Source organism: Dendrobium catenatum, unplaced genomic scaffold (assembly GCF_001605985.2).
Source record: "Dendrobium catenatum unplaced genomic scaffold, ASM160598v2 fragScaff_scaffold_1608, whole genome shotgun sequence".
Classification (NCBI taxonomy): domain Eukaryota; kingdom Viridiplantae; phylum Streptophyta; class Magnoliopsida; order Asparagales; family Orchidaceae; genus Dendrobium; species Dendrobium catenatum.
Window position 1 is genome coordinate 860115 of NW_021320070.1, and position 13860 is coordinate 873974.

The 13860-nt window shown below is 36.3% G+C and overlaps 1 protein-coding gene across 1 annotated transcript; it reads right to left on the reverse strand.

The window, feature by feature from the left end:
- Window positions 1–1442: 1442 nt before the first annotated feature.
- Window positions 1443–2913, reverse strand: LOC110113071 (zinc-finger homeodomain protein 5-like). The gene has a single exon (XM_020845498.2). It carries the CDS (start codon window positions 2555–2557, stop codon window positions 1619–1621), a length of 939 nt encoding a protein of 312 aa, XP_020701157.1. The 5' UTR covers window positions 2558–2913; the 3' UTR covers window positions 1443–1618.
- Window positions 2914–13860: the final 10947 nt, after the last annotated feature.

Consider the following 13860-nt stretch of genomic DNA (forward strand, 5'->3'; position numbering starts at 1 on the left):
TATTCTCCTTCTTATTCCAACCTCAGCAATTTTCACCACTTCATCAAATACTAACTTCATTTATCTGAAACTAACTCTTCAAACTAATAGATGTCGTTTTAATCATTACTTATTGGCCATAGTTAAAACATTTACTGAAAAATTAGCTTTTATGTCATTTTTAATAAAATCACAGCTTTGAGAAGCTATCTTAGATGATCAATTGCTAGTGCAGCTTTATGAAAGAAATAAGTTCTCCAATAATGGAGCCAAGTTACCACAGCATTCAACCAAAAAAAGATGAGAAAGGGACTGAAACATTTTGAGAACTCCAACGAACGAAATGGGCAACTCTACCAAATTGAGGAAACAACACAGCTGAAACTGTAAACGCTTTAGCCCTCTCCATTAGTTAGTAGGAGAGACTTAAGTTTTCTATACCTCACATGGGAGGGGGCGGCGTTGAGTGCGCCAAATTTGAATCTCGGGATTGAAATTTTCATCTCAACTATTGAGCCATCATCTCATGCATAATTAACTCATATAATAAACAATAAACACATAGATGAGAAGAGAAAAGCAAAAGATTATCATATAAATTAAACAGGAAAAATGTTGTACTGGTGCTGATCCCACCCAAAATCATCACTTTAAAATATAGAAAAATCCACTTTAAAAGGTGTGCAAACCTCTAATATGCTCATGGGAAAATAATAATGAAGTGAGACGACAACCAAGGAAAAAATTATGAAAATATTTCATCTTAGAGCGCTATAATAATAAGTTAATAAGAGGCTAGAAATTTCTTGGAACTCAGATTTGCTGTAAAAGCTAAAAAAGAGTGACAGCTTGTAAGGAATATTATTCTAAAAATAAGTACAATAGCTATGAAATTTAATTGTATGCTTGATTTGATCAAAGAAACAAGCAAACCTAAACTGCAATGTACTTGAAGTGCCACAAGGAAGAAACAACCAGGGATTACAGTTCAAGGCAAAAATATCTGTTCCAGTTATGGTATTGAATGAAGCAGCTGGGAATGAGACATGATAAAGTATATAAGTTTATACAAAACGAAATGGGGGAAAAACATTTTTAGCCCGATTAAGTATAAAGTTTTTTTTTCAGCTGCGAAAGCTTTAAGAAACCACAACAAGAACAACAACAATAAGGTGGATGGATATCTTAAAGCCCAGCAAAGAAGAAGCCGGCTGTTAGGAACCAATACCTAGCTAAAAAGAGAACCCAAAAATAAGGCATGGGAACAGAATTTACCATCATTATTGCATGAAGATGATGAAACGCAAAGCAACTGAAGAATGATGCAAGGAAGAAATCCTTCAAAAATGAGAGGGTTGAGAAGTTTGGACCTTATTCTTGCTCTTGGCAACCAAACATTAAATAAAGATGAACACCAAAAAAAAAAAAAAAAAAAAGAGTTCGTGGCAACCAACATCCCAACATCAAACAAAGAAACGAAAAAATGGCACTGCTTTACAGATTAAATAGAAAACCACAAAGCAGTGTTTTTTCCCCCACAGTGAACGAAATAACTCAGCGCCGTAAACTCATCTCTTGAATCCTAATATCCATCTTCGTTTCCTCACAGATTATAAGGTTGTTGCAGCGGCAGATGCAGCTATGGATGTTGCTGCTCCTGTTGCTTACGAATGGAATGCTTGTTGTTATGCATCCAAACCTTAAAAACTTGCCTGCTAACACCAACCTCAGTGCAAAAAGTTTCCATCTCCGCCTCATCCTGCCTCTGGATCCTCCACCCGATCCTCTCCGCAAAATTCATCATCCTTGCCTTCTGCTCCGAAGTGAATTTCGTCCTAAACCTCTTCTTGGACGACGAAGTCACATAAGGCATATGGCCGCCTCTGGCCACAGCCGTCATCGTGAGGCCAAGTTCCTCGCTAGAGGACTCAGTAGTCGTGCCGCCGCTGGTGTTTCCTAAGCCAACCATTCCGGCCGAAGGGCTTGACGAGAAGGTATGAATGTGCTTCTGATGCGGCGTCAGCTGGGGCGCAGGCAGAAGGAGAGGGATTCTTCCCCCGGCTGCGCCCCTGCTGCCGCTGGAGTTGTTGCTTCCGTTGTGGTGGTGGTGGCGGTAGAAAAGATTGTCGCTTTCGCCGCCCTCGCGTCGGTGGAAGCTTCGGTGGCAACCGCAGGCAGCGCATTTCATGATGTCGGCTAAACTGGGCATAAACTCGCCGCAGCCATCGAGTATGTTGCCGCCAAGGCTCGCCGCGTGGTTTTTGAGACACTCTCGGTACTTAACCGAAGAGGACTCGCCGGCGATCTCCGCCGTTCGGAAGTTCGATCCCTCTCCTTTTCCGCCTTCATTCGCGGGAAAAAGATCTTGCGAAGCATTTTGCACGCTGCCGGAGGTCTGGTCTGACCTAATGCCGTTCCGAACTCCTGCAACTCCACTGGTAGCAACGCTTCTTCCGGGGATGAGCGAAGATGAAGAAGGCAGAAGAGGCTTAGGAAAGGCCGAATCACGGATGGTAGGTGGATTATAGCTCACTGTCTCTTCGTCTTCTTCATCATCGTTTTGCCTTCTAAAATCCATCTGTTTATGTTTTCACGCTCGGAGTTCTCTCTTACCGTTTCAAACCTACTACTGATTACCTCAAAACTTTGCTCTCCTTATTCATCCGAAAACAACCAAAGGTAGAAGTTTGAGCTGGATTTTATTAGCTTTTGCAGTGACGAACATCGACTCCCATCTCTCTGATCGGCATGAATGATGAAGCAACCGAGTGGGTGAAGAAGAATGAAAAAAGATCCGAGAAGATCGATGTGAGAGGGCAAATGAGTGATTTCGTTTTTAAATTTTACCGATGATAATTTCTAGCTGCTTGGCCACGAGCTCAGAAAGACATGTTCCGGATTAAGCTTGCTGTGGATTAGACTTTGAGAGAGAGACCCACAATCCCACATGATGGAGAGGGTGAAAAGAAGAGAAAGAAGACGGAAAGGAGACTTGACATGGAAGTGCAGCACTAAAGGGAGCATATAGGAGTGAGTGCATTAAGTTTTGGTTTCCTACCAGCCATCTAAAGGTAGGGGAACTAAAGAAGATTGAGGAGATGGGTTGGACTAATATTGAGGTGGGAAAGAAAGAGTCGGAAGATATGAACGAGAAGAGAAGTGAGGGGGTAAAGGGAGGTGATCGTAAGAAGGGTTCAGTGACTTCAGTCCTTAACAACCGACAGCGTCATGTTTCACCTCTCACACGCCCTGCAAACGGGCCCGGCGTAATTATTGTACTGGTCTTTTTCTCTTGCCATTATTTCTAGGGCTTGGCCACTTGTGGGTACGAATTTAGGTCGAAATTTCTTGTGCTTTCATATTTCTTTCTCAATTATTATTGTTGCGAGTTAAAATGTACACCATGAAAGAGTTAGAAAATTTTGGTCTAAGAATTATACGAGTATCTAGCACATAAGTATAATAAAAATGTAACATCATAATTTTATGAGGAACCTCTAGAAAAAAGAAAAACCATGGTGTCACGTCCAATTGAAAGGATTATATTATTGTTCGTTTAGATTACAAGTGACTAGCTCGTCCCTGAAATTGGACAAATTATTGCATCCGGTTGCCAGACACGGAGATAGGTCCGGATATTAATAAAATATTATTTTAAATTTAGCGTGTCAAAAGCACAAGTAAAGCGCAGGTAAAGCGCAGGTAAAGTGCAGGTCAAAGCGTAGTCAAAAGCGCAGGTAAAGCTCAGTCAAAGCGTAACTAAAGCGCAAGTCAAAAGCGTAGGTAACGTGGCAAATTTTTATTGGACGTCTGAACCTATTCTCCAAGTCCAGTGACCTGATGCAATAATTTGCCCTGAAATTGAGGACGGTCATATTACAATAATCAACTCCCGGGTTCAGGGGCGGAGCCAGAAATTTTTTTATGTGGGGGCACAAATAATTATCAATACTAAAAAAAACTTCAACTTTTTTTATATGAGCTTGGGACCGGCATTGCTGGTTTAATTTTTTTTTGTTAGACTTGTTATATAAAAAGATAAATTATATAATAAAAAAACTCACAATCAATATCACTTCATATTTTTCCTGCATTATACTTAAAGTTTTTCTCTTCGAGTCTTCATACTTTGAAATTGTTGAACAATCACTTTATTGTCAATATTATTAAAAATATAGTTTCTCAATATAAGTAATTAAACAATCATTCATCCAAGAGCCTATCATATGGTTACACAAACAATTTTTTACAATTTTCATAACAGAGAATACTCGTTCAACTGTTGTTATAGCAATTGATAATATCGAAGCAAGCTTTTAATTTATTAAACCATCTTCTTTAAAATTTATGACAAAGAGATTAGAGGTTTTGTAAATATAATACACTCATCGGAGAATGACCACACAAATTAAAAATTAATTGTTAATTATTTTTTATCATTAAAGAGAGTTTTTCTGTCAAAAAAAAAAAAAAACCTATAGATCTTTTCACACATATTTTTGGCTAGAGAGAGCAAAAGAAATAAAAAAATAATTTCTTATGTCAAAGAAATTAATTCCTAGAGAGAGAGCAATAATTAATTTTTAACAATATTTTTGACTTTTTCTATAAAATGTGATTATAGTTATATAGATCCTTTTTCATATATCAAGAGTGAGAAAAGAAATTAACATAATTTGCATAAAGCCATAAACTCTTACGAGGGGAGAGAGAGAGAGATAGAGAGAGAGAGTAAATGACTCCGATTGCTGTTACGGATGAGAAAACTCCTCCGCGGAAACTTATTGGAGCTGAGCGCAGAGGCGAAAAGTTTTTTGCGTCGACGACTATTAAATTTTTAATTTAGCATTATTTATAAAAAAGTAGCCAAAAATATATATATAAAATTTTAATTAGTTGGGGCACATACCCCCAATGCCCCCGCCGTGCATCCGCCACTGCCCGCGTTGAAATTGAGTTACAAACAGATATTGAAAATCCAACGACGTTTGGTGGTCGGATGAAAATCCAACATCAATTGGATGTCGGACATAACTCTGGCGTCAGTCGGCGGCCGAGCAGAACTCCGACATCAATTAGCGATCAGGCCAAACTCAGGTGTCGGTCAGTTGAGGGGAAGAAGTCCGGTGATGCTCGAGGAGTGTTGGCAAGAATGCTCGCTACCTTTTCTTCTCTTCTTGCTTGGGTCCCATCACATGGGAAATGAGATATCTATTTATAGTTTTGTGAGAGTGGCATGACCAGTAAATAGGAGGAAGATGAAGGGTAAATTGGGAGTGGTTTGAATGGAAGGTTGATGTTGAATACCTTGATCATGGACCATTTATTGGGCATTTGAATGTCATAATGATATTGGAATTCGGTGACATTGAGCTCATTGGATTCGCCTCGTTGAGTTGCTCGATTCGAATATAAGCACTTACATTTGGTTACTGTTTGATAATCCAAATTATGGATTGAACCTTCCAAATGGGGTTCAGGTCTTCGATCTCGACAAATTTGGGCTCGGGTTGAGTCAAATTTGGTGTCATTTGGTTTGTATTTTTGAGACATTTAGTTCGACCATAAGTTAGTTGAAATTGGAGTTCAAAAGATCTCTGAATTAATTTTTGAAGCTTGTAACTTGATTTTTCCTTGAGATTTGTGTTCGATAAAGATAATTTTTTGAAAAAATATCAATTGCCCCTATTTTTGGACATCAAATCTTCAGTAGTCCGTAAATATGTGTCTCAATTTTTGGAGTATTTTTTGTGCGATTTGAAGCTAAAAAATAATTCGATATTGTATGTAGAGGTCCCGAATGACTTCAAAAGTGCCAAAATTAAGTTCATAATGTCAAAAAGTAGTCTCTATGATCATAAAAACATCATATTTGGCTTGTTCAGGCCAAGAATTGGGCCAAGAAAGAGTTGGGATAGATCAGCCACCTCACTGCTATCGCTGCCGATGACTCTCCGCTACCCACTACGAGTTGACCGCTGCCTGCATGCCGCTGCTCGCCTGCCCGCAAGCTAGCAAGCTAGTACCCACTACGCACACTTGTCCGTATTGCTACTGGCGCCTAATCGAGCTAAGTATCGACTACCCGCGATGTTCGGGTCGCGTTGCTTGGTAGCCAGTCGCAGGTTCATTGTAGCCTCTAGTGGCTATCTAAATTTTCCTTTTTATAAATTTTTCAGAATATATATATATATATATATATTGAAAAATAATTAAAACTTCAAAAATTCTAAAAAAAATAAGTAAAAATTTTGAAAATTTTAAAAGATTCTAGAATCCTCCTTCCCTATCATTTTTAAAATATCCCCCTTAATTTTAAATCACTTCCCCCTTTTTATTCTATAAATACCTCCTTGTGGCAAGGAGAAAAATACACATTTTCTCCTTCTAATTTTCTAACCTTTAAGGCATTCCCCTATTTTTATTAGGTGACATCCCCTATTTAAGTTTAGTGTCCCTCTCCTTGTGTAGAGTTTAGAATTTTTGTATCATTTACTTTTCTTTCTCGCCCATTTTTCTTCTTACTCTAGAGGCATTTCACTATTTTTTGTAGGTGGCATATCCTACTAGAATTTAGTGCACCTCTTTAGTGTAGAAGTTCAAATGGGTGACCTCACCTCCATCAAAATTCCCCCAATCAAAGAAGATCGACCTGCTGTTCGATCTGAGGGTCTAAAAAAGACTCAAAAAGTGTCCAACACTTAATGATGTCGTATCCACCATAACCAATGATTTCTTGATTATTTTCAGGAAGAAATTATTATGTTATGAAAGTGCCTAAAAAATATGCTAGTGCATGTTCCCCTCTTCTAGGATTTTTGAGAGTGTAAGAGTTCAATTGGTGAGCAGTGTTGTCTCCAGATTGCTTATCTTGGATGGGTAGATTTTTTGATGATACGCAGGGTCGTATCTCTTTTAGTTCCAAGTGGCTGGATATTCACGCCTGAGATCCATCAAAGAGCTTGGTTAGTTATTTCTTTTTTGTGTAAAATGACTGAGTTCTTTAGGAAAAATGGGGAAAAAAATGAAGGATTACTTATTTCCCTATATGTTGGAGCAAAGGATTGATTGAAGATACCCAATCTCCCTGATGTTAACACCCTCCATTATAAGGTACGATATTTGATTAGATATATAGATGAAGAATATTTTTTTCAAGGTTGGCCATCTACTCATGTAGGGAGATCACATGTTCATATGATAAAGAAGTTGGCCAAACTCATAGAGGTAGTTATTTAACCTTCAAATGCTCCTACTAAATGATCATGGAATGAGAGTGATCTGCAAGCATCCAAGAAGAAAAGAGTGGAGGAGATTTTGGAAACCACTAGCAAAGGCCACCATATCTCTCCTTCCAAGTCACATATTCTAGAAGATGTTTTGAAACATCAATGTGTTGGCCATCAATGGGCTGAGAAGTTGGTGAGTTCATATTTTATTTTTTTGTTTTATCTTTTAATATTCTCATAAGGATATGCCCCTTACAAAGCTTTTCTTATTTTTTTAGTTAGTACAACGCATGTGTCATGAAATTGAAATAACCAAGACCTAAAATGATTAGAATAATGATATTTTGAAGGTCAAGTATCTCCAGGGATAGTACAAAAAGAAGTATGATAGTAAGAACAAGGAGATGAAGGCTGTGTTGGAGAAGCTAGTTGGTACATGGTAGAATTAGCTACTATGGCAACTTGAGCCTCTTTATAGAATCAATAGATAGACCATTTATATATTGATTTAGTTGATGCATAGGCAGTAATCAACCAGCATGTTAAAGATTAGCAGGTCCTTGAGGAGAAGATATGTAGCTATTGAAAGTAAAAAAACAAGAGGCTCAACAGTTTGTTATTTAAGAAGGAAGCTATGTCCACGTCAGAACAGACACCTTCTAGAGTTATAGATGAATTCAAGAATTATATTGCCTTTAAGATGATTTGTTGCAACTTAGTTTTCAAATCTATACTTTTATATCATATGAATTTTTGATGATACTAAAATATTATTGTGTTGATTATTATTTCTCCTAACACATATTTGAAAATTGTACTTATGTTATTTGTGTGTATAAATGTTTAAGAGAAATCATACTCTAGATTGTTGAAGACGTCAAGATATATTATATTAGGGTTTCTTGTAATTGAAATATATACCTTTTTCTATTTTTGGTTGAGCTTGAGAGAATGTGTGATTGTAATTGGGTAACCATGAACACACACACTGGGGGAGTAAGTCAAAACTTATTTTTTAAAAACTAATTATACTGCATAATTATAGAATCGTACTGAGCAATTTGACCTGAGATTTCCTCTAGAAAGAAGTTAATTGAATCATGCCTTAGAAAATTTTTAATTGAATTATTTGTATTGTACAAAATAAGTTTGTACAGACGACGTCTAGAGTACGAAATGGGCGTGTACCAGTTCAGCCATATGAATAGGTAAATTTTTTGAACTGTTCGTATTCTACAAAATTTGTTTCATACAAACGACATTTAGAGTACGAAATGGGCTCAACCATTTCATATCATACAAAGCATAATTTGATTTAACTAGTTTATATTGTATGATGTAGGGTTTGTACAGATGATGACCAGAGTACAAAATAGGTTTGTACATAAATGCACTGGATAAACCTGTTCATTTTTAACTATTTATAATATATAATGTCAGCTCACACATACAATTGATAGAGTACGAAATCAGTTTGTACATGATTCTACAAGAATTTTTTGAACTATTTGTAGGTACAAAGTATGATCGTACTGTGCGATCCAAATACGTCCAACTTGAATTTTTTTGTTTTCTAGATGGTTTTTCTAGTCTATCATATACAAGAGTCCTATAAACTAACTGTCAATACTTCTTCTATGAATTTTCTCTAGAGAGTAAGAGTGAGAGTATTTTGGGAGAGTGTTTGAGAGTGAGGATTGATAGATCTTACAAGTGGAAATTGTGAAGGGTTCATATGATTGCCCAAATGTGAGGATCTCTTTATATGTTCTTCTAATCTCTGCCCAACTTATTTAAAGGCTCTTGAGAAAATATCTTTGGAGAAGATCCAATACTCTGCCATCACCAAGAGGTTGAGAAAGGATGTTGGTACTCTGCCATCACCAGGAGGTGAGAAAGGATGTTAGTACTTTGCCGTCACAAAGAGAATGAGAAAGGATGTTGGTACTATGCCATCACCAAGAGGGTAAAAAAGGATGACGGTACTCTATCGCACAGAGGATGTATGAAAGTGAGCTTAATTATAAGGGCTTATCTGCCTCACTGTGAGAGCAAAAGGAGAGTTCCTTTAGTATAGTTTAATATCTGAAGAATGAGTCTTCAAGGAGTGGACGTAGGTCTTGTTGGACCAAATAACTATAAAATTTGGTGTTATTTTATCTTTACTTTTTATGTTTTTTATTTTTTTTGTACATTTAATATTTATGGTTGAAAAATATTTTTGAAAAAATTTTAATCATTGTGTAAAAACTTATACAAATTTTTTAAAACTTACCAAGATAATTTATAAATTATCAATTCACCTCCATCTTGGTTAACCTTGAGACAAATCTATTAGGTCTAACAACCTATTTAAACTTTCTAGTGGTATGAGAGCTTATTTTCAAAAATTAAGGTTTAGATTACATTTTGTAAATGATCATGGCTACTTTTCAAAACTGTAACCCTTCTGAAGGATATTAAATTATTATACAACCATGGTTTGATAACATCCCCTTCGACTTTTGGAAAACTCGCATATTTATTTTTCTTCAATCGCTTGACTATCTCATATGGATTTTAGTATATAAAGGATATACTAGAATAACTAGACTTATAAATAATATTATGACTAAATAACCTTTTATTGATTGGATAGTAAAGAAAAAGACTTACATCACTTAAATGAAAATCATTTGAATAATTTTTCTATGTCTTAAAATCCGAAGACTATATGCATGTTTAAACTTATAAAACTAGAAAAGAAATTTGGGATAAAGTTTTCATAACATATAAAGGAACTGATGAGGTGCAATAATCTAGATTGAGCATTCTACTATATGATTAATAACTATTTCTTATGAAATCGAATGAATTAATCATTGACATGTATACTCATTTCACATAAATAGTCACCTCATTGCATGTTATAGGAAGGGATTTAATGAATTCTGAGAAAGTAAATAAAATTTTTTATTGTTTACCTACTTCTTATGATGCTAAGATAACCACCATAACAGAGTTAAATGACTTAAATATTTATTTTATTTTCGATCTGCTTGTTGTGGACCTCTGAAAGAACACCGCGCGAATGGGTCAATTAGAAGGGCAGATTGGATCGTGCATACGACTAACCATTGAGGATAGAGGCTGTCGCCAACAAACCCTGATGGGTCATAATATACATGAAGTCATGGGTATCACCCATCCGATACAACAGTTTGAATGGGGTTTAGTAGATGTGGGACTGAGTTTCTCACGGGCGTAAGCCCTCGTGGTTAATTACATCTCAGGCCGGAGCCCGAGAAAACTCTCGATTAAGGATCATACATTATCTTCTCCTAAAGTGGGATTGGCACGAGGGTATAGAGTAGGAAATCCTACTCAAAAGGGAGAAAATGCCTCAAAGGGCTAAATCCACATGCAAGGTTCACATCAGCATTCGAAGGATCTAGAGTACTAGAGAGAAACTGGGAAAAGAAAATCAAGCACACAATCACATGCATGAGATAAAATATGGAGGTGGTGTCATCCTGTGACACAGATAAGTAGGATTTATAGTCCCTGAAAGGAAGGGATATACCTACTATTTAAGGCATACTACGAGACCGAGTGTAGTAGCCTCGAATCCTAAATCTGGGTTGGGTTTAGTTTTCTACATAACACTAAGATCTTTGTCCTAGCTAACACAATGCAAAGATCTGGGCTTATCCTGACCTGGATTGGGGTGCTAGCTAACCACTTAATCGATTCAAAACCATGCTATCAAGTCAATTATGAAAGATGGGTGGGAGGTACAATTTCTTGAAGTAGGACCAACATCTAGAGAGTTTTCTAAGTGGTCCTGAACTTATATGGGTCAGATGCTCCTAGCTAATGCAATTAAATTTTATTTAGTTGGTTACTAATGCAATGCATGCTAGTTAAAATGTCAGCTCATGAATGCTATAGAGTTTTAAAAATAGGCTTATAAAAAATAATTTTTTTAAAAAGACTGTGTCTCTCTAGGTCCGGCACTTCATCCTCATAGGCCAGATTATTCGGACTCTACCCACAAGCAGAGAGATGTCTTATAACAAGGAAAGAAATATGTAGTAATATGCAAGCGACCCCGGACGATTCTGGAAGTTCCCTAAGTTTGTTAAGTTTCTATATTATTTAAGACTTAAAATTTTAGTAATTAGTTATGAGTAGAAATTTTTTTATAATCCTTAAGGAGCCTAACAAAAATTAAGGTGAAAACAAAATTGACATGCAAGAAAAGAAACCTAAGAAAAGCAGGTAATTTCTAATGCGCAATCAGGTAAACACATCAATTTAAATCCAAAAATAAACAACTAAATGGCTATAGGCAAATTGCTCTTATTATAACTCAGATATGCAGAAAATAAAATGGTTGGGCACCACTGCCAACAACCCAGATTTCTAAGCCTATGATAGATGAAAATGACTTTGAGTGTGTATTAGTCTTCAGGTTTTCAGTCTTGTTTGGATCACTTCTCCTTGGACTCCTTGGATCTCCCTCCTTGGACTCCTTGGATCTCTCCTCCTTGGACTCCTTGGAAATCTCCTCCTTAGACTCTTTGGATCCGTCGTGGCTTAAATATCCAAATGAAGAGATAATTCCCCCTTGGTATGGGGTATTGCCTTTTCTCTTTGGATATCTAAAGCCATCCCACTCGATCTCCCAAATGGAAGAAGACTCTCCCCTATGAGGATGCCTTCTTTTGGGATTCAAGTGGGATAAGAATATCCACACTCAAAGACCATTTTCACAACTCTTAATAAATGTTACAAATATTACATCCATTTAAAAAAAAAAGGAATTCTAGACTCCCTGCAAGGTTATCCTAATAATCATCCCAAGCAGTTGAAATATCACAAACAGTTAAGAATAAAAAGAAACAATCAATTGAATTAGTGCCAAGCCATGCTCTTAATTATGAGAGCTAAGCAGTCCACCTGTATCAGTTATAATTATTTTAGCCCTCATTTATTTAGGGGGTGCTGAGAAAGCACCTGCATAAGATAATATTAGAAATTATAACGGTGCCCCCCTTTTATTAGCTTGAGCATGGCCACCTGCATGGAAGAATAGTATATATATATGGCGCTCCTAACCTAGGAGTAGATCTAGTGCTCATCATATCATCCACAGAGTATAGAAAAAGTAAGCAAACACACCAATCATTTTCAAATATCATGCAATGAAAACCACGGAAAGCTCCGGTACATAGTAGAAAAGGAGATAAACACCGGCCTAGCCTAAGTCTAGAAGTGGTGCCCTAGCAAACAATTCTATGTGTGTGTATGGATGGTGTGGGTTGGATAGATCCTAATTTGAGTAGTTGGTTAAAATTGCCTAAAGTTGTAGTTTGTGGAAGGATAGAAAATAAAGTTTTAGTTGAAGTTCAAATATTAAAGGATTAGGGTCCATTTTAGTTAGTTTAGCTTGTTGATCACTTTTAAACACTTGGGATAGTTATATTTGAAGTTTAAATTGCATTAGCCAATTTTGGAAAGTCTCGGGTCCTCCTAGGTGCTAGGTTGAGGGGGTCCAAAAAGTCACTATAATAAATAGGTTATGTTTGGGTCTCCTAACATTTTATAAAAATACTAGACCATAAGATGAGTAGTTAACCAGGTAGTACACTAAAATTTGAGTTTTTAAGGAAGCGTTATGAATTTTCTAAATTTCGGGCCCTAAATGTACTACGGTTGACCAAAAGATTGACTTTCTAATCTAGGCCATTTTCTGGAAACCTAATATTTTTAATAAATATTATACCCTAATAGTAGTCTAATGTAAGTGAGTTTTACTAATTTGGAATTTTCTACAATTAGTTATGAATTTTCTAAATTCAGGGTATTTATGAAATTTTCTAAATTTTCTAATAAAGGGCTAATTTTGTGGTTTTGTTCCAAATCAGCTCCAAACTGATTGGAATCACTCCTAAAGGCCAGGAATTACCTAAGAAAGTGTTCCAAAGTGTTTAAAGAAAATTTGGAATTTTTAATAATTTTTAATAAATTATTATGGGAAAAATGGTAATTTCCACCTATGGTCAAATTAGGGGTCAATGTGAAGTCAAACTATAGAACCCTATTTATCTAAATTCAAAGATCAAATTCTGAACAAATCAAGCTATTATGAGTAATTTTTTGACCTATAATGTATTTATTGTAATTTTTAGATTATCTGGGGGCCTTATTTAACGGGTTAATTAATGTTGGTTAATTAAAGGGTCTAACAAGCCCTAAAAATTCTTAGAAAATTCTAGGAGGTTTATGATGTCCCTAAGTTTAAGTTTTGAAGTTTTCATGTTAATCAATGATCCACCCTAGCTCCAAGAAATTTTCTAAGTTCGCTAGATGGGTCTTTAATTATTGTCCTTAGGGTGTCGCTACGTTGTATGGATTTAAAGGGATGTTTCATCTAACCCTCAAGGTAATAATGCATGGGAAACATACAAAAATAGTAAACACACCATATCCTTAGATCTAGGAGAGCCTAAACTAAGTGCTCGTGGTGCAACCTACGCATGCAAGCTACAACAAATAAAAAGTAAGTACGATTAATGAAGGGATTAGTGAATGATTGAGATCCAATCACTCACTAACCCACTCACCGATGATTTCTCTTCATGTAAAGAATCTATATTTAAAATTTCAT

What these genes read in the sequence shown, in the direction of transcription:
- LOC110113071 (XM_020845498.2), bottom strand. Translation starts at nt 2,557, where the DNA reads ATGGATTTTAGAAGGCAAAACGATGATGAAGAAGACGAAGAGACAGTG.